The sequence below is a fragment of the Dermochelys coriacea genome, chromosome 8, assembly GCF_009764565.3.
Source record: "Dermochelys coriacea isolate rDerCor1 chromosome 8, rDerCor1.pri.v4, whole genome shotgun sequence".
Taxonomy (NCBI): domain Eukaryota; kingdom Metazoa; phylum Chordata; order Testudines; family Dermochelyidae; genus Dermochelys; species Dermochelys coriacea.
Window position 1 is genome coordinate 9,541,343 of NC_050075.1, and position 25,604 is coordinate 9,566,946.

The 25,604-nt window shown below is 37.8% G+C and overlaps 1 protein-coding gene across 7 annotated transcripts in view; it reads left to right on the forward strand.

The window, feature by feature from the left end:
• Nucleotides 1–22,437, forward strand: part of FAM13B (family with sequence similarity 13 member B) — a 92,986-nt gene extending 70,549 nt beyond the window's left edge. For 4 of the 7 annotated variants that reach the window (XM_038412414.2, XM_038412412.2, XM_043520279.1 and 1 more), the window contains 14 exons: nt 2,122–2,189; nt 2,953–3,007; nt 3,466–3,613; nt 7,384–7,449; nt 8,591–8,801; nt 13,689–13,818; nt 14,496–14,577; nt 14,891–15,120; nt 15,625–15,708; nt 17,627–17,722; nt 18,750–18,833; nt 18,920–19,092; nt 19,562–19,663; nt 20,946–22,437. In XM_038412414.2, the coding sequence (XP_038268342.1) occupies nt 2,122–2,189; nt 2,953–3,007; nt 3,466–3,613; nt 7,384–7,449; nt 8,591–8,801; nt 13,689–13,818; nt 14,496–14,577; nt 14,891–15,120; nt 15,625–15,708; nt 17,627–17,722; nt 18,750–18,833; nt 18,920–19,092; nt 19,562–19,663; nt 20,946–21,069 (1,653 nt within the window). In that variant the 3' untranslated portion in view covers nt 21,070–22,437. The remainder of the gene's footprint in view (nt 1–2,121; nt 2,190–2,952; nt 3,008–3,465; nt 3,614–7,383; nt 7,450–8,590; nt 8,802–13,688; nt 13,819–14,495; nt 14,578–14,890; nt 15,121–15,624; nt 15,709–17,626; nt 17,723–18,749; nt 18,834–18,919; nt 19,093–19,561; nt 19,664–20,945) is intronic. The other 3 variants (XM_038412418.2, XM_038412417.2, XM_043520280.1) reach the window with 1 other exon arrangement.
• The last annotated feature ends 3,167 nt before the right edge of the window (nt 22,438–25,604 follow it).

The window sequence follows — 25,604 nt, forward strand, 5'->3', positions numbered from 1 at the left end:
GACTTGCCATTTGAGGGATCCAAACTCTTTGCAGACAAAACAAAGATGAGTCATTACACACGCTCAAGGACCTGAGGGCGACTTGTGATCTCTGGGTATTCACACACCTGAGATCAAAAGAAGAAAGGGAAGTTATCAAACCTTTCAAAGATTCCAATCCCTTCTGTATGCACAACACCATAGATACTATGACCATTGGGGGCGGAAACGGAAAACTTCAAGGAGTTCTCGTGGCAGACCCATCTTATACAATCTTTTTCAAAGATAAAGTATCCCTCAGACCACATTCCAACTTTCTACCTAAAATTGTCTCCTCCTTTCACCGCAATCAACCAATCCACTTACCAATGTTTTTTTCCCCAAACCACATACGGACAGACGATAGTCCAGATTACACTCCTTGGATTTGTCCGCAGGGCTATAGCGTTCTGCATTGATAGAACAAAATCTTTTCACAAGTCTCCAAAACTGTTTGTTTCAATCACCGAACAACCAAAAGGCAATGCTATATCCAAACAGCTATCTAAATGAATATCAGATTGCATAAAACTCTGTTACCTCCAGCATGACCGACAGCCCCCTACAGGGATCTGCATGCATTCTGCCTGAGCCCTATCAGCCTCCATAGTGTTTCTTCACAATGTTCCCATCACTGAAATCTGTAGCGTCGCAGCCTGGGCCACACTATGCACATTTACCCAGCATTATGCTTTGCAACAACATGCATCTTACGATACCCTGTTCTGTCACATTGTACTCTCATCTGCTACAATTTCAATGCCGAAGCCCCCTGCTTCCACTGGAGGGCACTGCTCTGAAGTCACTTAAAGTGGAGCACCCACAGGGACATCACTTGAAGAAGAAGAAGAAGAAGAAGAAGAAGAAGAAGAAGAGAAAATTGCTCACCTTGTGCAGTAATGGAGGTTCTTAGAGATCAGATGTGTCCCTCTGGGTGCTCCACTACCCTCCCGCCTCCCCTCTGCCTCGGAGTTTATTACTAGGCTCTGCAGTAGAGAAGGAACAGAGTGGGGGTTGGTCACACAGTGCCAGTTAACCGCCTGAAGCGGCCTGAGACTGGAACCATGCATGTGCGACCCAACTGGGCACTGCTATCATAAATCTCTGATTATGAGCGCAGGGGCGCACGGACACCTAAAGTGGAGCACCCACAGGGACATGCATCTCGAACCTCCCTTCCTGCACAAGGGCCTCTTCAGTGGCCCTATCGGATAGAAGGCTGTCTATTTTGCAAAATTGGTTGCTGTACATGAATTTGTATTTATTTAGCTGTATTGAGTAACATTCTGTTTAAACAGTTTTCATTTGATTTGAGAGCTGCCATATTAACTTTACGCTTCAGACACTAAGGTAATTTAGGATCTTTCTTATATTTCATACTGTTTTGAATAACCATCCCAAATGAGCCACTTGCTTTTTAAAAGGCTACCTTTTATGAACATTTGTTTTACCCGGTTGCAGTAGCATCTACTCTTTAAAAATCAGTGAACTCCAAGCTGGAGCAATCAGTCTTACCTGCATTAGGATTTAACAAACAAAATGGTGATGTGTATCCATCTAAAATTCTTTTCTGAGTTAGTGTCACAGTAACTGCCAAGATTTCTTCATCTCTTTACAGCCCTGTTGTAGCTTTATTTAGTAACTGGGATTAATAGTCCCTTTTTAGAAAGTCCATCAGTCATGTTTCATTTTACACAAACTGAACAGAAGCCTTAATCCAACATAATTATCTTGGACTTTAGGTAATGTTGCTGTCGTAACAAAGTTCAGACCCAAAATTTGGCCTAAGATTGGCACATTCCAGTGAATAATGCTGCTCACATCCTAAACAAACATAATGAACAAAAAAACCATATGGATGTGCTGAAAATAGAAAGCTACTGCTGTACTTCTAGTACTGTGCACTATATGTTCTCTCCTTATTTATTTGTGTAAAAGGTTTACTGGTTTTATTTGAATATGGAGAAATCATTCAATTGGACCTGACTTACATGATCCATAAAAAGCTCTGGCTTGTTTTTTGCAGGGAGTGACTACAGGAAGATTTTTCACTTTACAGAATATCTGTCTGAAAAATGTCTAAACTTAATCTTTTACCCACAGACTGTTGGCATATTGTTGAAGCCATGTAATGAAGATGCAGAAGTTGATGAAGAAAACAACAGTGAAAAGTATGCATTTCAGTTTCACTAATATCAGTTGGAAGTTGTGGATTGTTTAAAATGTGAATTATTTGTTTATGGTAATTGGTCACAATGCAATAACATACAGAGGCAAAAAGGAGCATTTATGAACTTGCCACTTAAAAATATGAAAGGTGAGGCACACAGACTTTCTGTAGTGTTGGCATCCAAAGTTCAGATAACTTGTTTTTTCATTCAAAAAGAGAGATTCCAGGCAAAATGGTGATTGTTTAACTGGGTATTTGCAGAGCCATGTGTTCTGGGAAGGAGAGATGGGGAAGGTGTCAGAAGCAGCCTTGGTGTAGCCAGGAATGCAACTGACATATATTTAAGTTTTTTAAAATGAACTTGTCTTGATTGTTACTGCTCAAATCTTAAGTGCTGGGCTGGGAAAGAGCAGAATGAAGAATTAAAATACTAAGTTCAATAATATTTGCTACCCAATTTTTTTCACCAATACAGCAAAATATTCTCTTCAGAAATCCCATTATAGTTCTAGCAATTATTGTAAACGAGAGTAACAGAAGGTCTTTATATGATAGGTATAAAGTCCCGCACACAAAGATGTCTAACGATTTGCCAGTTTCCTAGATGTCTCCCCCTCTCTCTCTCTCTCTCTCTCTCTCTCTCTCTCTCTCTCTCTCTCTCTAGGATAGTGTTATCATTATTTGTGAAGAGCAGAATATGACCAACCGTTACTATCAGCTAGCAATCTTTATTTAAAACAATAACCAGTCTCTCTTATTTTTAGGCAAGATTGTGCATCAGTTGATGATAATGATAAAATGTCTTCACAATTGGTTCTGGTAAGAAATTGCTTTTTTCATTTGCTTTTTCCTTATTTTTGTAAACTAAAATTTTCAACAGCTTTTCCACTGTGTCAGCAAACTTGGGTTAGGATTTTGATAATTTCTCTGTATGTGTGTGTGGTATATGTTAGCGGAAAACCATATCGGATGGCTATGCATAGTCTTCTAGCAGTAAAATATTCTTTCATGAAAAATGAAATCTTTGGTTGGCTAACTTTTTTTTATTTTTAAATGTTTGAAAATGTAAAGAACTATCCAGAGTAGCTATACAAATTTTAGTTACTCTTCTAAGAAGTTCGAAGGTTTAAGACAATATGCTAATTTTTAGGTAGGGAAACAGAGACATTAAGCCACACAAAAAAAATTAATGGCAGCGCTAGAAATTGGCAATTGCTAGTTCCCGGTGCCCAGTTACCAGATGATGAAAATAAAATGTACTATTTATTTAAATACAGGATTCTAGTAGCAAGATTTGTGACCTGAATGCAAACACTGAATCAGAAATATCAGGAGATGGAAGTGTTAATGTTCTTGAGGAATCAATATGTATCCAAGCACCACATCTAGATCTGAAGAATGTATCTGATGGTGACAAATGGGAAGGTAATTTTTACTCTGATCTTGCAGTATATTCAAAATCATGAAAATAAATAAGTAGGGCTGCCAAATGATTGAAAAAATCATGATTAATCACAAGATTAAAAAAATTACCCCATATACTCGTTCGTAAGCCGAATATTTTTGGTAAAAAAGTGACTCATCAAAGAGCGGGAGTCGGCTTATAAATGGGTCTACACCAAAATTTGATGATTTTAAACTCTATGAAATCATTGAATTGAATATCTAATACATTTTGTTTACCTGGAGCGTCTTCAGGCATGGAGCCCTTCAGTTTCCTGTGGCTGCGGTTTCGCCGTTCCCAGCCAATGGGAGCTGCAGGAAGTGGCACCACTTCCTGCAGCTCCCATTGGCTGGAAATGGCAAAACGCGGCCACTGGGAGCTGAGGGACTCCATGCCTGCGAACACTCCAGATAAACAAATGGCCCAACCCTCAGTGGCTTACCCTGATGGGCCGGGACCGAAGTCTGCCAAACCCCTGAAATCTGAAAGGGTCATGCAGTTTTTACCCATTTTACTTATCCATCTTGGTGGGTGGGGTCCGGCTTATAAACAAACCGGCTTAGGTTGAGTATAAAACGGTAATTGCGATTAATGTTTAAACAATAATATACCAATTTACATTATTATAACTATTTTTGGATGGTTTCTCTACTTTTCAGATATGTTGTATTTCAATTACAACCAGCATACAGCACAGTGTATAGAGTCTCACTTTATATTTTTATTATAAATATTTGCACTGTAAAAATATAAACAAAAGTAGTAGTTTTCAATTCACCTCATACAAGTTCTGTAGAGCAATTACTTTATCATGAAAGTTCAACTTACAAATGTAGAACTTTTTATATAAAACTGCACTCAAAAATAAAACCATGTAAAACTTTAAAGCCTACAAGTCCACTCAATCCTACTTCTTGTTCAGCCAATCACTGAGAAAAATAAGTTTGTTTACATTTATGGGAAATAATGTTGCCCACTTCTTATTTACAATGTCACCTGAAAGTGAGAACAAGCATTCACCTGGCATTGCTGTAAATATGCTAAACGTTCGTATGCCCCTTAATGCTTCAACCACCATTCCAGAGGAAAGCTAACAAATCTAGTTAATTTGTTTTGCATTAATCGCTTGAGTTAACTGCAATTAATTGACAGCCCTATAAGTAAGATGTTTTCATTATTCAGAGGCTAGCTATCTGACCGCTCATGCTTGTGTGTTCTTCAGTTTTATCTGAAGAATGCCTATTTACACTTGGGTATGACTACCACCAGGTATAGGACTTAAAACTGCTGAACCAAGAGGTCATTGCCAATCTACACCCAGTTAAGAAAAGGACCTTTAGAAATTGAAAAGAAAAAAATAATTTGCGCAGGAGTTTAAACAAACAAACAAAACCAAGCAGCAAACCACTGAGTTTAGACTAGAGATATTCTAAGAATCCTAAGGGATTTTACATGCCAAAACTCTGGCACGTAAGTCCCTAGGGCTCCTTTGAAAATGTTGCTTTAATCTGCTGTTATAAATGATATAAGCAAAGTAGTGTCTTGTAAATGACATTTTTTTTTAACTTAAAGCGCATCTGCCCGTAATAGTGTTTTAAGGCAAGAGTAAATCTATCTACATTTTATTGAATTGCAAAACTAAGGAATTAAACACTAGCCACACAATTTACGTTTGATTAGACCTGAAAGTATTTTAAAAATTTACTTGTTTTTTTTACCTTAGAAATATCAGGAATGTCAGGTCTTGTCTTCCCTCTTCCATTGGAAGACCTAAAATTGTGTATTGAGAGCTTTTCAGCTTTCAGTTGAAGAAAGGTATTAAACTTTTTTTAAAAAACTTTTCAGAAGTTCGGGTTTTGTAGGGGTTAACAAAAGTGTTTTAAAATGTATGAATAAATATAAGTTATTCTCTCGATTTGATGCAAAAACCCCAAACCGTAACTTTTTCATGCATCACTTTTTAAAATATTTGTCTTAACTTGGGATTTGATCTGTTTTCCTCCTCCTGATGTTGATACATCTGAATTTTCATCAAACCACCTACACCTAGGCTAAATGGAATTGAGACACCGGGAAAATATTGTTCACTGCCATCAATAACAGTATAATCAGAGTCCATTTACTTCTATTTTTTTATTTTAAAAACCAAAGAGTAGACAGCACTTTTTACAGATTAGTACAAGGTCTAATGCAAACAGTTGGGAGTAAAGCTGTATTTTCATCAAGCTGTTCTGGTGACATGTTTTTGAGAACAAAGTTTGAATGGTTTATAAATCACAAGCAATCTTTGATAGATTGCAAACTTGCAAGAGGGAAACAGTTCCTTCCCTTGTTGCCCTGTGACCAGACGTAAACCTTAATGAAATATTCCTAAAGTGTACATAAATTAGTGACTCATCAAGCAGATATAGCACATCTCAGTTAGTCTATAAAGTTATACTCTGAAGATCAAACAGTGATGATCATTTGAGAAAATTGCTACTATAGTTTGTCATCCATTTGATAATGCTCATTTTACCTATGCATATTATTTGCCTGTAATTGGTCTCCACAATAATTTCCTGCATGAATCCACACATTCCCTCCCATACCTTGCAAAATAGTTAGCTTTGAGCCAAAAGAAACTGTTCTATTTATGTGTTTAGATTAGTTGCCGGTTTATGCTCTTGGGTGCTAGTAAAATTTTAAGTTTGGAGTGCATACCATTTGATACAGGAGTAACTATGCGCAGGATGCTGAGGGACCCTGAGGCCAAGTTTTCATCTTTGCTCAAGTTCGGCATCCAAGTTTGAAACATTTTGCCTCGGCATAGTTAAAGAAAGTAACCTCACATTTTTCATTCGCATTGCTTATTTATATTATGTTGTAATCTGTTCTCACTTAATGAGTATCTTATAAGACCAATGTGGCTTTCCTTTTTCTTTGTTTTCAATGATTCTCTACATATAGAGTATACCTTAATTTCATATATCCAGTTCTTAAGCTAATTTTATGATCCGTTTTGCGTAAATTATTTTAAGATGGTAGGGATGTCTAGTTCTCTGGTCCTGTTTGGAATTATCGTTAGGACCCCAATCTTCCAAGCGCTCATGCTGGTGCAGACCTTTTTGGCATCCTGTTTTAAGCCAATGAGTGCAGGCCCTGTGAATGCAGAAGTCTTCATTAGTGCAACTGTTTGCAAGATTGGGATTCATTTTCATTATAATATCTTGTTGGCAGAATCTTAAGGTTTGTGACCAGTCAGATTCTTGCCTTGTTTAAATGGCATTAAAAGCTTGCTCTTCTAATAGTGGAAAAAAGCAAAGTCGGGGACATAAATCATTTAATCTTATCACTGGAGAGTGATAGGTGGAAGAAGAAGCTTTCCACATTTGTCCTGTGTGTATAAAGATTACAGATCTCCATTACTTACTTGTGAACAAAAGCTGTATTTTGAACGTGTGTTTGTTAAAATGTGGAGATGCAATGTGGGTTTTTAATTGAATTGCAGTCAAAAATTATTTTCTTTTGTTAAAACTCTGTAAAGCCTCTCGATTAACAGCCTCATCTGGCAAGTGCTGAGAACCCTTAACTGCCATTGAAGTTGCTGGGAGTTAAGTGTGCTCATGACCTGGCCCAAAATGAGTAATTGAGCAGTGGGAATGCTTTCCTGTGGTACTGTATCTTCCTGCTTTACATGTTATGTATGGTTTGTTCTGACTGTGCTGTGTGTTCACTTTAGTATTTTTGCCATTCTTTTTCATTTTATTAGCGTCATGCCCTATCACTTTCCCCCTCATTGATTTCAAAACAATGCATCTGCAGAGAGAAGGGGAGGGTAAGTATGGTTCATCATATGTTCAGTTATCTGCCTTTTTGATGGTTTATGGTTTGCTTTCTAACTAGCCCTGCACCTGCTCTCCCCATATTTTGGGACAATTCTGATCTTCAAGTGAAAAAGCTTCCCTTTTTGTATCTTACACTCATGTTTACAAGTCAATTGTTTAAACAATTATGAATTTCTTTTTCAATGGGAAGCAGGTACAAGGGTTATTTTTAAATGTTACATTGTGGGTTTGTCATTCTGCACACTTGGAATTCAGTTTTCAAATTCCAGACTTTCACTGGAAAACACAGATTCTGTTACCTTTTGAAAAGAGAAATGAAATATTTTTTAGAAATAGAAGCAAACTGCTGGGCAATAAAACATATTTCAGAATTTTAAAGGACACTATCAACTGACTAGTTAAGGTTTTAACTTTAAACCTTTTTAAAGATTCTCTTTTGTTTTGTAATCTCCTGCTTAAAAGCAGTCTCTTCCAACAAATAGTTTCCTTGCCTCTGATGGAGCTTCACATTTGTAATTCCTTTTTGTTTACCTCCTTGTTTAACCAACAAAAACAATTTTGCCAGCACAGCATAGCTTCAGGAGTAGTGTTGAACTGTCACTGCAGATCAACACATGGAGAAGAGTGGAGTTGTGTAGTGCCTACAGAAATGTTAATTTAACCCCCCCACCCTCATCGTTGTAGAGATGGATTTAAGTAAACAAATATTGCTCTTAAACTAATTGATAGTGTCCATTTTATCTCACACTATTCAAATATCAAGAGGATAACTATATAAATAAATTGGTCAAGTACTCTGGAAATCCATCTGCTCTGTAATTTACTGCAACTTTTACCGAAAATGCATACTTCCCATAGTCTCCAAGTTGCTTAAGTCTAGAAATAATGCACGAATGTGCTGTTGATTTTGCAAAACAAATGCATACCCATTAGATATACTTTGAAATACCTGACAGAATTTGTAGCTTTCTAATGTATTTCACTATATTTATTCACTTTGTGTGTGACATATTGTTTATAGCATACAAGATTAAGCATTGAATACACATTTATTTTTTCTTTTGACACTGTTGTTTTATTACTCTTTTGATAGACTAGTGCCATTTTTGTGTTCTTGTTTATATTTTGTAGAGCCGTTTCCTGCCTTTAAATCTTGGCAGGAGGACAGTGAATCTGGAGAAGCTCAGCTTTCCCCACAAGCTGGAAGAATGAATAGTCATCCTTTGGAGGAGGACTGTCACCCAGTGTTGTCGCATCGTAGTTTGGATTTTGGACAAAGCCAGCGTTTCTTGCATGATCCAGAAACATTAGACTCCTCATCAAAAGCACTTTCTTTTGTTAGGTGCGTATATTAGTGCAATTTGGAAAAAACGGTTAGCATGAAAATAATTGTTGTTGTAGCTCAGCTTTCTGTTGTAGGTCCTCAAGTTTTTCAAGACTTGGTTGACTAGTTGAAGGTCCAAGTGTACTATGTGGTTATGTGGCCATTCAAATAATCACATAATTTTCTCTTTTGTAAAACTGCTACATAAGTGCCTCCTTATGCCAAAACTAGTTGGTCAGGGAGCTTTGTTTTAAAGGGACCAAACTGAAGAAGGCAACAGGTGCTGGGGTACTGTTTTTTGAAGAAGTGCTTGTCCTGCAGAGTTCTTGCAAAGACTGAGCTATGGAGCTCTGTAGAACAGGCTTCTCCTCCAACGATGAGCTTGCTAAAGTGGGGCTTCCTCTTGCACGCTTTGGAGCTCCTCTAGAGTAGGGGCAGGGCAGGCTAATGCTTCTGTGCACTGTAAGATCCCCACAGCAGGGGATGTGCCTGCCTTGTGTCGTTCCTCAGCTTGGTTTTAATGTTAACAGCTTCCCAACTGTATCTCCTTTGGACTTCCCCACAGACCGATCTGACTTTGAGACTTTCCACCTCCTTCCCAGCTGCTACTTTGTGTCACTTGGGGAAGAACAGGAGTTCAGTTTGGATGAGACTTGTAGCAGGCTAGTTGTGGGGAGAGCAGCCCTAGGCTAGTCTCCGGAGGGTAGAGAGGTTTGTGTCATTGTACTGTGTGGGGGTTTCCTCTGTGCTGAGTGTTGCTGCACAGTTGAGCTCTAATGTGCCTTGTAGTACAAGAGGTTTTGAAAGATGTAGTTTGTAGTTGTGAGAGATGCTGTTGTAAGTGGAAAGAGGCCTCTAATAGTTTGGCTGACCAATCATCACTATAAAGTTGCTTCCAGCTCTGCTGAAATGGAAGAGCAGTTTAGAAAAAAGTTTTCAGTCGAGACTCTTGGACTTGCACCTTCCTGTTCTTGTCACAAGTTCTCTCCGTGATGGACAGCAAAGGCAGTTTAAAATTGCTATATTTGTGAAGCTTATTTTAGTTTAAGATTTCTGACTACAGTGAAAAGTCTTATTAGAATCTGACAAGAAGATGCTATTTCCTTAGTCTGGGACCTAGGGTGAAGAATAACACTTTTTTCCAAATCTTCTCGGTTGCAGTGCATCTTTCAACTCTGTGTTAGAGGGAACAGAGATGTATTTTACTGTCTCCGGAAGCAGGCAAAGAAATGTCCTGAGTTCACTAAAGAAATCACCAGAGTGGGTTTTTTTCAGGGTCTAGAAAAAGTACTACTTTCTATTAACCTCGTCTTTGAAACTGGAGAGCTTCAGAGAGCTAGCATCTGAATAGATAATTAATGTTTGAAGTTGTATTGTATACAGTTTACTAAAATGAATGCTACTATTGTAACCGTGGAGAAGGATGCAATCAGCAAAGAACTTCTAGCCTTGAAGATGAGATGTCCTTGAAGTACTGAAGAGTCCTTGAAGTACTGAAGCAGTAGCAATACGGACTTTTATACCCCCCTTTATTTTTCAAGGGCTTTGGTATGGTAGCTTTGTGGAACAATCTGAAAAGACCCTGCTGAAGAGATATGTTAGTCTTGGCAGCTTCTTTTGTGTAAAGTACTCCCTAGGTACTCTTTTGAACCCTACATTATGTGTGCGAATATTTTTTTTTTTTTTTGCATTAGCAAAACTTTCAAGAGGGAATTTATTAAATAAAATTGTTGAAGAAATTGCAGGCAAAGGTGCTTGAGTTAATGGACAAAACAAAATTGAAAGCCAAAGGACTTCTTGCTCTCCTATGCTTTTTGGAGCCCAGGAGAACCAAAACCTGCACATGAATTGGGCAAGGAAGTGTGGAAGGTAGGAGGGCCAGCTTTAGTGCATGGAACCTTACTTGATCAAAACCCTATGGCAGCAGAGGCATTCTCTGAAGTCTAGGTTCACAGTTTGGAAGCAGACAGAGCTGTATGACAGCTGCTTTATGTGGCATACCCCTCACACCCAATGAAGAGCAAAATGGTACAAGCTTGTTCAGCCCAAGCCTGCAATAACAGCTTAGGTTCTGCATCTGCGCGGTGGAAAAGCCCTTGCTCCCAAGAACTGTTGGAAGGTAGCAGTGGTTAGGGGGAGCACTTAACACTACAGTTTCTGAAGGAGTCTTGCTGTCAAGCAGATACTGGGGAGATGGGAGACTGCCAGCAATGTGAAGGCACCTGGGTTCTGTATGGGTGTCCTTACTTCCACTGGATCCCTAAGATCTTCAGCTGTAGGGGTCTGAACCCCTAGTATTTTCTGCTGTGAAGAATGATTGAGTTTCAACTCAAGGAGTTGCAAATTCTCTATATGGTGGTAATCTGCTTAGGGGAGCATGACCCTCAGAGAGCCAATCATTCATTGTCCTTTTCTATCCAATAGTATTACTCTGAAAAGTAGTTTTTAAAAAGTGATTGAATGTGTGTTGAAAATAATTGTCCCAGGACTTGAGAAATTGAGAACAGGAAAGACCAGATGGGACTCTAACTCTTCATTCAGCTTTAAATGTTTTGACATGAAAAGTTTTCTCTTCCCATTCCCTCACCAAAGTCGAGAGAAAATTAAAAGTTTTGGAAAGACCTATGCTATGGTGCAAATTGATGAGTACAATCTCAGAAAAGTGCATATCAGATCTATATTCTTATTCTGTATATACCCTTCATAACACTAATCAAGCATGTGAACTCTTTGAGGCACCAGGTATCCCAAATATTGCTAGCTATGTAATGATACCCTGTTCTGTATACTACAGACAGGTGCATTTTGGAAATTCTGTAACTACTGGTTCTTGGTCTTGAAATGTGGAGGAGTTTCAGCCATATTGGATCCCAAGAAGCTGAACAAATGCACAAGGGAATCCAAATGCAGCATGAGGACTCTATCTTCAAATATATCATTAATAAACCCTAGGGATAGTAGGGTTTATATATTTGATGGATGCGGATCTTCATAGCCTTGTGGGACTTAAAAGCTGTTTTAATTGGTAAAATCATTACTAGTATTTTAATTAATAGTTTTATTTTCAGCAGCTCTGTGTTTTTCACCAAAAGGATATTTGTATTAGTGCTATTGCTGAGTCTAAAAGGGGAATATTTGTTTTCCCTTCTTAACCAGCATCTTAGTCAAGGAAAACTTCAGAGACTAAATAACTCCAAAGAATAATCTAGGATTTGAGGTGAATGGGTTTGTTGATGATCTGAAGAAAGAACATCTTTTTAATCCAGTCAGATAATCTCTCATCTCGGAGTTCAGTTAGGCATTAGAAGAGTGATCATCTGTGCTTTGGAAAAGTGGGTCACCGTACTACAGAATCGTTATTCTTGCATTAATTAAGAACAATTCAGAGGTGTGCAAGTTTAAAAGAACAAACCTAGTGTTACAGTACTTGGGGGGGTAGGGATTCTCTTATCTCAATGTCTTATCACTATCCAAGGCATCAAGATAAGAGAATCCCTATCTCCAGGTATTGTAAGACGAGGGTTGTTCTTTTAAACAGGTGCACACACCTGAATTGTTCTGATTAATGCTGTTTCTCCTGTACAGTTGGTCATACAAAAAATTAACCTGTATTTTATAATCTGAGTTTCAGTCAGTCTCTGAATCACTGATGTTATGGACGAGCCACGAACAGTATGGCAGGGGCCTCTGCTACAAAATCCATCAAAGGAACTGTTTTTAGAACAAATGCTCTTGAATGCAGGGATGTCTTCCGCTGTGTTTATAAAGAATTTAGTACATTTTGGGCACTCCGGCAATCTAAAATAATAACACTTGTAGCAGACACCAACCTGAGAGTAGTAAGTGTGCATTGAAGCAACTTGTTGATCAAGGGAAAATCTCTTGAAGAACTCACTAAGAATAAGAATTTTTTTTATATTCTTTTATTTCCCTGTTTGTGGTTTTACTATTAATTTATTTCTGTAGTGAGGATTGATGGACGTGCTCTCTGTGAATAAATGAAATGTCTTGCCTATTTATTTGGAGGTACCATTTTCACCAGCCAGATCCTTATTTTTGTGTTTAAAGAAAAGATTATGGTTTTCCTTGTAGAAGTGGGTTTTGTAATAGCATAATAGTTTTTAGATGTCATAGTTTACAGCTTTTTGGGTGAAATCATCTTGTGGCAAGAGGAAGGGGTGGCTCTTATATGTGACTCCACACTTGACTGGTAACTTTTCCAACTGCTCATGTTTTCATCTGAGCAGAGTACAACCTGATAGTGACAATTAGTGGCAATGTAATATCAGAGAAAAGAAGTTTATAGGTAGGAACGTTTTCCCTCTTCATTCTGCTTAGTCATAAAAACAGATCAGTACCTTTTGCAGAATTCCATGTGACCTGTGAAATGCATGTAAATATACAGTTGCTTGCATTGGTTACAGCAGCAGTTTCCAAACATTTTCCCTGTATGACCCCATTTTCACGTGTATTGCTTCCTGTGACTCCAGACAGCATGGAAGACACTAGTTAAAAATGGTGTCTCCATGCAGCGTGACCTTGCATGCACTGTACGTACAAGGTCACACCGCATAGAGGACACCATTTTGCTTTATAAAATGGCATTCTCTACACAGAATGCCATCAGGTATGGTGTGTAAGGTAATGCTACATGGAGGGCACCATTTTGTATTGCAAAATAGCATCCTTCATGTGATATGACCGCACATGTATGGTGCATGTGAAATCATGCTGTGTGGAGGGCACCATTTTGTAAAATGGTGTCCTCCGCACGCTCAAGATTACTGTGACCCCATCTGGTAATGGAGTGACCCCACTTGGGGTCGCAACCCACAGTTTGGGAACTGCTGTGCTAGTCTTTAAAACGTACAAAACTTTTGACTGTTTTTTTCACTATTAATTCAGAACACGAAGAGCATCCTTTAGTTCAAAAGATGACAGAAGGGAAGACAGGACACCATATCAGCTGGTCAAGAAGTTGCAGAAAAAAATAAGAGAATTTGAGGAACAATTTGAAAAGGACAAAAATAGTAAAGTAAGTTAACATCCTAACAATGTTTAAAAAAATACATCAATCCCACCCCCCTTTTTTTTTAAATTTTTTAAGGCCAAAGTCTGTCACCCTTACTTACGTTGAAAGTTACCTTATTCCACAAGCAATTCCATTAAAATTAACATCTACTTGTGGAGTAAGGTACAACTCCAACGTGAATAAAGGTGACATTCTGGCAATATGTGCCCAGCTTTTATTTAGGGGCTATGAATAGGGCATGCTATGATGGGAGGGTGGGCTTCTGGCAGATGGAAAGAAGTTAATTCGGGACCATATCCTTCAGTGAGTCCCTGCAGGGGCTTTCTCCTACTGGAACTCACCTATCTTCTCCACTCTATTCTCCTGATGTTACCTGAAGCCGTGCCCCTCTTTTCCTGCCTCAGACTGGAAAACATCTGTAGTAGGCAGCATGCTGCCAGTGCTGAAACTGAAGGAGGACCGGCACTGACCTGCATGCAGGTTAGTTGGAGCTGTCAGATAAGATAATGTGGGTGTGGAGAAGGAGAGGAACAAGAACAGCTTAATTAGAATGCTTTAGCTAGTGTAAAAATGTCAAATGTTTGTAAAGATTTCACTCAACAAGCTTTAGAGAACAAGTTTGCTGTGGTTCTCTTTGCCCCTGTGCAAATGTAGTTTGTGTGTTTTTTTTTTTTTTCCAGCCCTCCTATAGTGATATTGCAGCCAATCCAAAGGTTTTAAAGTGGATGACAGAACTTACCAAACTGAGAAAACAAATAAAAGGTATGGAATGCTGCACAAGTTTTGTTTTCAAACCAAGATAAATTGCCTATCACTCTAAAACTGAAATAATTTACACATTCAAGAACAACCTTGGGGGTAGCAGAAATCATTTAACTTCTGGATCCTCCTGATTTGTTCTCCAAAATCAGGAGTAGTTTACACTTGTCTCTGAGACATCAGGAAGGGTTAATTGAAAGTGGTTTGTATAAATAACATTTATTATGTCATCCTATCATTTCTTTTGTCATCTGTCTGTTCTAAATAGTTTTTGAAATCTTTCTTCTTTGGGATGGGGCAATTTTCTTAATCCCAGATGAAAAGCACAAATGCTCAGATGGAGAATTCATACCTCAAACACGTCCACGAAGTAACACTCTTCCAAAAAGCTTTGGTTCTTCTCTTGACCATGAAGATGAAGAAAATGAAGATGAACCCCGGGTTATGCAGAAAGAGAAGAAGCCTACCAAGGAGGCTACGCTTGAACTCATTTTGAAAAGACTGAAGGAGAAACGAGTTGAAAGATGCTTGCCAGAAGACATAAAAGTAAGTCTAAACTGACATTTCTTAGAAACAACAGCTTAAAATACTGTCTAAAAGAGCAATAAAACATAAGTCATCTGAGGTGTAATTTTATCAGTAAGTGAGTTTATCTGTCTGGCAATTAGGATTATTTCAGATATCATTTAATTTTGAGGATGCCTCTGAGTAAAGCCATGTTTTTTCAGAACTTCTCTCTCCTAACTAGATTCTTGTTTGTACTTGCGGTGGAAAGGAGATGGTTGTAATTCTTCTCGGGAATGTCCTCTTAAGCCACTAATATATTAGGCTTTCAAAAATGTATCATTGCAGCACATTATTTTGTTTTGCCAAAATATTCAAGTGTATGTTGTTTCTGTTTGTTTAGATGAGGACAGAATATATGGAATATAACTAAATTTTCTGATTTGCTAAGATGCCTATCATTTGCCAAGTTCCCTAATGTAGAGAAGCTATTGAAAAGAAGTACTTCTATGTTTGACATAGATGTGTATTATTCTTGTCTAACAGAAAATGACAAAAGACCATTTGGCAGAAGAGAAAACATCTCTCCAAAAAAGTCTTCTGTACTATGAAAGTCAACATGGACGGCCGGTAATTTTTTCTTAACTTCCTCAAAACTACTCTAAAATACACTTAGGGAGCAATAACTGGTATGCAGTGAGGACCCCGACTGTTAACACAGTTATTGTACCAAGAAATAATGTAATCTATCAGTTGTGCTCATCAATTTCCTTGTTACCATTGCTTCTCGTGGAGTTGTACATAGTTTTAAAATTACATGATCACATTCACTCATTATGTAGGGCTTTTTTTCTAAAGCAAAATGTTAATGTTGAAGGCAGGCTATGGAATGGAATGTATGTATAGTTCTGAAGCTGCAGAATTCTGCTCATTACCTTACAAAGAAGAGAGAAATCTTCTACAACACATTCCAGTGTTTTGGGGGATTGAGGCCTTTATGCCAGGATTCAGATCAGTTCGTTGTGATTCAGATCACTGAATTTCTCACTTAAATTTGCATGGCCAAATATTTTTAATTTTTTCACAAAAATAGAAAATTCTAAAGGCACACGCATTTAATGTTTTGTTGTCTTGCTGACTATAAATATATAGCATATTTATCTAATTCCCAATATAGAAGCTAGAACAGATCTGTGACTTGTCTTTGCAATATAACTCTCAGCCTGCATACTGCTTTAACATGTGACACAATGCTTTGCATAAATATAATAAGATTTTTAGATCTAGCTTGGAAGACTTTAAGGACAACAAAACTCATGACCTACTGTTCAGCTGTGAAATGGAACTACATTACTGGAAACAGTTCTGTTGCTTGTAGTTGTTACTTCATATGTCCAGTTATATATGAACTTAGCCGTTCCATCATTGTTCGTGATAAAGTATTAAAATTGTGAAGTGCTGAAAACCAAAATGATACAAGTTGGAAGCAATATTCTTGCATCATTCTCTATTTGTTTTGGTGTTGACATTTTGGAAGAGGTGTAGTTGGAGCTGATGAAACAGTGATACAAATATCCTCTAAACCACTCGCAAGTTCTTTAAGATACAGTAAATATCCCAAATGAAATGCAACAAGAAAACTGTAAAATGTACTAGTTTTGAATGTCTGTACTTGAGGATACAATACAAGAGGGCTTGTATACTCTATTTATAACCTTGGAAAGACTTAGATCTAAAATTCTATATTTATTGCATTTTCTTGCTAGATGATTTCAGCAGCAGTATTTTTCTCTCCACTTATTCAGTAAATTACTCTAAATGTGTCCTTGATGGATTTTCTTGCAATCCAGTTGCCTTTAACCTGCCTCCCTATGTGTGTCCCTGATTGATATCACTAGTTGTCCAACCACTGGATGTTCCCAAGCCCATTTCAAATTGCTATTATCTTCTACCTCAAGGGGCCAATATCCCAGCTGTGGATTACCAGTGTGCTGTGGTACTCTGGTCAGATCCCTTATGCTATAGGCCAGGAAGGGGATGGTGTAGAAGTTTAGCTATGCTGGCCCTACATCACTCAGGGATTTCCCCATATGGAGGGAATCCTTAGCTAGCCATTTATACCAGCTTTTTGGCTGCTTTATGCTGTCGGAATAGTGACTGAGAATCTGCAGTAAAACCAGATGGTCTGCCACAATAGCATCTTTCTCTTGCTTTTGTTACCATTTTTAGAGAATTGTCAGAATTCATCCTCAGCCTGCCACTGCTCCAATCTTGGTCCCTTTTTCTCTTTCCCATGGCTGTTTGCAGTTTAAAAGCTACTTTTCTACTTGAGCTGTCTTGTCTTTTGGGAATTCTTCCCACCAGTTTTTCTTTAAATCATTCCTGAAAGCTGTGTTTCTTTTTGGTGTGTGTTTCTGTTAAGTGTTATGCTGTTAGGTTAAAAATAAACTACACTATATTACAAAGCCTAACTGAGCAGGATGTCCGAGCTGATGGCTGTTCGTGTGAAATATGCTACTCTGTTACATATTTCTTTCTCTTTCTTTAGGTTACTAGAGAAGAAAGGCATATTGTTAAACCTCTCTATGACAGATACAGACTTGTGAAACAAATGTTGACTAGAGCAAGCATTACTCCCATCCTGGTAAGTAAAGCAAATATTTCTTCATGTGTTAACCAGACTATCACCTGATATGTTTTGCAAATTAACTATTTGAAAACATCTATCATGAATAAAAGTGCTCCATGCTGGAGTTTCCCTTTTAAAAACTATAGGGCACAGTCCTCGTGCTCAAGGCTGTTGAGTGTGTGGGATGGCAAAGGTAGCTCTAAGCCACCTTTACACATGCCCCACCCTTGGGGACAGCCATATTGCACTCCTGCCTCCTCCTGCAGCACTGTACCTAGCCTCAGTGTGTTATCTGCACCAGGGTGCCAGACACGGCTGGTGAAAAGTTGGCTGTGCTAGCTTTTGAGCAAGCTCAGGAGTCGTCCATACTGGGGGAATCTTCATCAGCCTCCTCTTTAGGGCTGGCGTAAGGTTCCTTTGTGCCACTTAGATGGTGCAAAGTAATCTTTCCAAAGGCTGAGGATCCAGCCTGATATAGAGTGTTTTCCTAATGGACTTTGGATTTTGTATGTGTATCAAGAATAAAAGTTTCAGAGTAGCAGCCGTGTTAGTCTGTATTCGCAAAAAGAAAAGGAGGACTTGTGGCACCTTAGAGACTAACAAATTTATTAGAGCATAAGCTTTCGTGAGCTACAGCTCACTTCATCGGATGCATTCAGTGGAAAATACAGTGGGGAGATTTATTTATTTATTTATATATATGCACACACGCGCACACACACACACACACACACACACACACACACACACACACACACACACACACACACACACACACACACACACACAAGCTCATCTTAAGTGATCACTCTCCTTACAGTGTGTATGATAAAACCCATTGTTTCATGTTCTCTCTGTGTGTGTGTGTGTGTGTGTGTATATAAAGTACTCCTTTTCTTTTTAAGACTAAGTGTAAATGGAAATTCAGAAGGCAAATGTTTGAACTTTATGCAGATTGTATGACTGACAGTTCTTTATGCAAGAGCTTAGAATACGCAACATCCATTTGTATATAACAAAAAGCAAATGTGGAATATTGCAGGGGTCACCATCAACTAAGAGGCGGAGTCAGATGTTACAGCCCATTATAGAAGGGGAAACTGCCCACTTCTTTGAAGAAATTAAGGTAAGTAAAACACTTATCAAATATTTCAGTTCCTCCTTGCATATTCAAGAGAGAGTGTTGTAAACTTCTATTTTTTCACCATGCAGGAAGAAGAGGAGGATGGTAATGGTTTGTCATCAGAATTTAGTGATATCTTAAAATCTGCTGTCCAAACACAGTCTATTTCAAGCCCAGTTGAAAATTCAGAGTCTGATCTTGAAGAAGGTCAAGAAAAGCTGACTCGGGACCTCCGACTATCAAGTATCCGAGCAGCTTCTATGTGCGTATGATTAGGAAGTAATTAGTACTCTACTATTGTGAGAGTTGCACTGCATGTACACTATAACACCAAATGTGAAATTTCTTAATATAAGCAGTTGTCTTTCTGTATCTCTCAACAAACGTGTGTGTTATGAAAAGGAATTCATCTGAGCGTCCCGCTGGGACCTTCTGCTGTTCAGCTAAGTGTTTAATTCTCTTAGTAAGTTGTTTCAAATGATTTTGGGTTGATGACTGAAGAATTGTACCTCTTTTATTAATGATTAGCCTATGTTGGTCCTTTTTTTTTTTTTTTTTTTTTTTTTTTCCTTCCCCATCAAACATATCCTGGATACCAAACTACTTCTGAGCAAAATCAATGTAATATCAATACACCTAGATTCTTCATTTTGTTTTTAAGAGGGCAGATGAGGGTTTCCTTCTTATTACTTCGCCAACGTCTTTTTCTTTCTTTCTTTCTTAATTTTTAGGCCTGAATTATTAGAGCAACTTTGGAAGGCCAGAGCTGAAAAAAAGAAGTTACGCAAAACTTTACGAGAATTTGAAGAGGGGTTTTATCAACAGAATGGGAGGTTAGTTTAACAGAACAATGAATATCAGGCTGATGCTTCATTTTTCATTTACTATTTCTTTTTATTTATCAGACATATTAAAAGTTAACTCTGTTTGGGAAACTGAGGCACTAATTTTTGTAGCAGTGTCATCTTAATGTCCACTTAAATATGAACAACCTTCGTGCACTTCAGTACAGTATTCATCATCAAAATGTTTTACCGCTCGTTCCATATTAAACCAAGAAACCTAGCAAATGGAATCTAATCTGTTTTGCATGTGTATGTACTCTTTCATTATGCATAGTCTCATGAGGGACACTCATTTTAATGTAGGACTAGGTAATAAAATAATCCAGATTCTTCTGTGCATTTTAATAGTGAAGGCAATGCACTCTTCAGTCTTCCCTTCCCCCTGTAAAGTGTGACTGGAAATCAAAAGAACAATTTATCTCATTTTATAAAAACAGGATAATCCATCTTTTTATCTAGTGAAACTTTTCTACTAAGAAACATCTACTTTTCTAGTGTTCCAGTAGACCATTGTAAACGGAGAGTAATTGCTTCATAAACAAGAAGGGGGGCATATTTTTGTACCTTTTTTTAATATATATTCCTTAGTCCCTCAGTCCTCCCGCTTAGGTGTCTATTGTTGCAAATTTGGCATAACCTGCTACTGTGCATATATTAAATGCAGTAGCTGTTTTTTCAAGGTAATAGTTAATCCACACCCACATATGAATAGAACATAATTTATATTGCTTAACTAAGATTTATATTTACCATTTGGCCAGCTATAAACTCACTGGCAGCTGTAGATACAAATTTCCATTAATAGGGCTTCATTGTGTGCTCATTGACGTCAGTGGCAAAACTGACATTGACTTCAGTGAGTGAATGATCAGGTCTATAGTGAATGGCAAATAACTCAAAATATTTAATTATAGATTAATTATTTTTTTAATTATTAGATCTATTTATTATTTTTTCTTACCCCAGAATTGGATTATAATTTTGTAGCTAGTGGGAAAAGCTGGAGACATTTTGTAAATATGCTTCCGGTGATTGTGCTGAATTAATCTCTTCAGATTTTTCTCTCTCCCAAGTATTTGTAGTCAGTTATTCTGCTAACTTTAACTTCTTAGCCCTGGGGCAGTTGCAGTATATCTGTTGTCAACAGGCTGCATGCCAAAAAGGTCACCCAGAATCATATAGCTAACTCGTACTACCTCTGTGTGTGGTGATTGACTTTCTGAGATGTACAGGGTTTTCTTGGAATTTAAATATTTTCTTCTCTTTACAGGAATGTACAGAAAGAAGATCGGGCTCCAATGCTTGATGAGTACAGGGAGTACAAGAAAATTAAGGCCAAGCTTAGGCTTTTAGAAGTCCTTATCAGCAAACAAGATTTTTCAAAATCAATATAGATTGTTCCTTAAAAACACTGAATAACATCATGTTTCCTCATACTACCATAGTACTTATCAGGTGCTTGTGTTCATTTTGTCATGCACTGTTGAAAGAACCCAGTTTGTGCACTTTATTATGGTGCCACTATAAAATGTTTGAAGGGTAAGTAGGTCCTGTCTAGAGAGCAAATAAAATCTTCTAAATTAAGAGACTGCCCTGTCCAACTTTAGCAAACACATAGTTTCCTTCAACGTTTTATATTACAGATGCATCTTGTTCCAGAAAGACTATAGAATTTTGTCCTTTAAGCATTCAAGAACTTTGGAGAGTCAATTTTTTTGTTATCAACTTTTTGTTATTACCAACTGTTTGCATTACTGAAGAAATTAAGGTATATATCTGTATCTTAATGCTACACTGAACTACTCCTGTTGCCTTTTATTATGGAAAACATGACAAAAAAAATTCCACACACAACTCTTTTCCTGGAATACCAAAAGTGAACAGAAATTCCTTTCAAAGAACTGCTGTGGAACACCTTTGTTTGATTTCTGGTATTCTAAATTACATCTGTCACATGGTAATATGTATTATGATCAATGGATTTTGCTACTTAGAGGTCACATTTCCTCATCGATAAGGATGACAATGGACAAACCAGAAAGTGACCTTGCTTAGTGTACTTTTAAAACTTGGAAAAACTGAACAGTTATATCACATGCTGCCTACAGGACTTATGTTACTGTTGTTCATTTTATCAGTTATTGTTTATCAAATAGTGGTCACGTAGTGTTTTGTCTGAATTGGATACTGCATCTCACCCTTCAGAAAATTTGAGAAACAAAATAAACATTTCAGTTTATGGGAAATCTGATGGTGCTCAGACATTTACAGCTCCAGCAGATAAGAGCTGGCTTAGGTCAATTACATAATTTTGCTGTATCTGAAACAAATTTATGAAGGGCTAAAATCACTGTAGTTAAAATGCATCTGAGAATGGACAGTGTCCGTCTTAGTGGGGAAAAATTACTGCTTTATATCACAATGTGTTATGCAGCTGGGGAACAAAAATAAGTGGTTTAACCCTTGTGATGTAAGCAAATAGTACATGGGCCTTGCATGATTCAGCTTCAGAATTGATACTAAAACAATGTTTTGATTATCACATCCACTGTGTTGAATGATTATTTAGCTTGCTTATGCTACACAATACAACAGCCATCAACAATGGTTTTTGATCTGGCAAAAACTGTTAATTTTAACTGGTGCTCTTTGGATTTTTCAGTGTGCATAGCTGTTTGTGGCCATGTTTTGCATGCACCGACTCTCATTGCATGTTTTTATGACTGGCTAATGCCAACACAGATATTATTCACACTGCTTAATAAAAGACCAAAAATGAACTTTTTTTCACAAAGTTACTAAGAACTGACTAGCATGTAACCGCCTAGATTAGTAGTTCTGTCATGTAAACATATGGAGTAGGTTCAGAATGGGATTTCTAGTGCACCAGGTCAGCTGCATGCTATAAAATACCCCCCCCCCTTTTTTTTACCATGATTATTGGCATGTAACCTTGGAATTTGGAAGAAAGAACTAAACTAGTTGTGCAGTGGTGGGTTTGCCTTTTTATACAGCAAGCTGATTTTTAGTGGACCCTAGAGAATTGTGAGGTTAAACTAATCTTGAGACCATTTATCAATTTTATTCAACTCCATTGTGCAATGTGCACTTCAGTTACTTTTCTTCAGTCTGCAGACGTGGGTGTATCCAAACATCGAAACTAATGTGTACTGTATGGTGTTGTACATGAATGTTTGTGTTTTATATATACCACATGCAAAATGTCAATATGCACTATTTAAATGTTTTAAATAATATATTCCTCCTTTATAATGCTTAAATCTATATGATTCCAATATTTTTATAAGTGAGTGAATGATCAGACTGGTTCCAATTCAGAATTAACAGCTGCTTTGTGTGTGTTATGCAGTGTTTGGCTGTTTTATTCAGTATAGTAGATAAGCATGGCAACAGTTATGCTACAAGTGTGTTTTGTGCCATCCTTGTTGAGCAATAAATAAATGGTAGAATTAGGCATTTTGTGATATAACATAGTTTTACTTTGGTACAAGTAAAAACTATATATCTATATATTGATATATAGATATATATAGATATATATATAAATATATATAAATAAACCAGATATAATTGCATTGCTATGTCTGGCATTCATTGTATAGACTTTTATAATAAAAGTACCTTAACCTGTATTGTCGTATTTTCATTGCAGTAGTTTCTTTTCATGATATTTTCTTCAATACAAGGTCCTACAAAGAATGCGGGATCCTTTAAAATTCCTTTGGGTTCATACTGAATTCTCATTCAATCCTTAGCTTGATCCTTAATCTTAGACTAGACTTTTGATAAAAAATAGTTCTTTCAAACAATTCACCACCTGCCAGTGAGGTCAGAAATAGTATTTACTTATAAAAAATGCACTCCCAACTTTACTCGCTCCTGTATTCATCATGGCCATCAAATACAGCCATTGCATACATTTTTGTAAGCATCATAAGGATTTTTTTCTACAGAGATGGTTTCTAATAGCATCTGTTTGTGTACAATCACACCTAAGATGGTCTTGTGAACAAGCCATTCTGTTTATACTTGTTGCATGGGGTTATTAATCAAACCTGGATTTTGTCTCTGAGGACTTGTATCATTTGATCATGGTCTTCCAGAATCACACTTGCTCCTCTTTCTGTAATGATGCAAATCTATTCATGTATCTTGAGGTTTAAGGAAATAGGTCACTTACTGTCTTGGTTCCCACCTTAAGCTTCTGGAGTCCTGTTGACACTAATTAAAACAACTATGAAACTTCTGAAATACACAGTCAAACAACTTAAAATCTACTAGTCTGTTCACATAGTAAACCTTCCTTGATTACACTTAAAGTACCGTATTTAATACATGAGAAACCAATTAAGCTGTCTGAAAGCTAAAAACATTGTTTTGCCATTTTTGGTAAACAGCATAAAAAAAACTAGCACCATGCTGCCAGATTAATTTTTGAGATAGTCTTGACTTCCAGAAGACTTTGTTGTGTTTTTAATTTTGCTTTGAAAATGTTTTAATAACATGCTGAATGAATTTAACTTCATAAAATATTTGCAGATTAATGTGGACACCTTTCTGAAAGTGTTCTGTCAAAACTGAAATACTTTTATATTAAGAAAATCCAAAACTTTAATAGTATCCCTAATCTATAGCAGATTTCCTTTGAAGTACAAAATGCATAGTATTTAGAAATCTTGACTATGCGCAATATATTAAACAAAACAGTTTTACATTGACTGTTTTCATTTATTTGAAATGATTCTTGGATACTTGTGATATTCTGAAAATGACAGCAGGAAAGATGGAGTAGATCTGAAGGGCAGCTATTAGTTACAACAGTGATGATGGCCATGTTCTGCCTACATTGAGGGGTTTTACACCTGTGAAAGGCAACAGTGTAACTGAGTGTATAACTACATTGCAATAAAAAACCAGCAGCACCAAGACTGAGCCTGGGTCAATTGACTTGGGCTTGTGGGGCTCGGGCTCCAGAACTAAAAATTGCCAGGTAGATGCTCAGGCTGGAGTCTGGCCTGAGACCCACCCCTGCCACTAGGTGTCAGAGCTCAGGCTCTGGGATGAGCCCATATGTGTACATGGCAATTTTTAAGCCCTGTAGCCCCAGCCATGAGAACCTGGGCCAGTTGTGACTGTCACAGTCTCCTGCAGGTCTCGTATTGCAGTATAGATGTACCCTAAGGGGCTACCCTTTGCAAAAATACCTGCTATCTCCTATTCCTGGCCATGCTAGGGCAGGCCTCTGACTTCAGTCGATGAAAATGGTGATTTGTCCAGCCAAGTCTGATACTATCTCCTATTGTTTCCAATAGGGCTCAATTCAGGACAGATGATGACTCCTTAATTTCCATGTGAGAGCCAGGCAAGGACAAGGGGAATGTGGATGGGGCTGTGGGGGCAATAGGGAGGGGAAACATGATTGGGACTAGGTGGGAGGCAGACTGAAGGAATGCTGGGGATTGAGTGTATTGAGGGAATGGGCGGGGAGAGTTGGGAGGGGCATGCAGAGGAATGGGGCGGAGAGGGAGAGTGGGGAGGAAACAGGCCAAATGTGGGTCAAAAAAAACTGAAAAAACATGCAGGAAGAATGAGTGAAGCAGGTGTCTATTCTGCCTGCCAATGGAAAGTGAGAGAGCAAGTAAATGGTAGTTCCCACAGCCCAGGGAGTAAGAGAGGGTAACAGTCTCCCAGCTGATCAGTGAACAGGGAGGCTGCGTATTTTGCATGCAGATTGACCCTGTGATGATCACGCACATGCTGTGCAACTTCCCCTAAAAGTGGAGGGAAAAATCTAAAAAATGTGATTGGCTTAAAAATCATGAGCTTTAAAAAAAAACCTAGGATGTTTGCCTCATGATTTAACATCTGGTGTTTGGGACAGTATTTTGAATATGAGGCAGTAATGTAG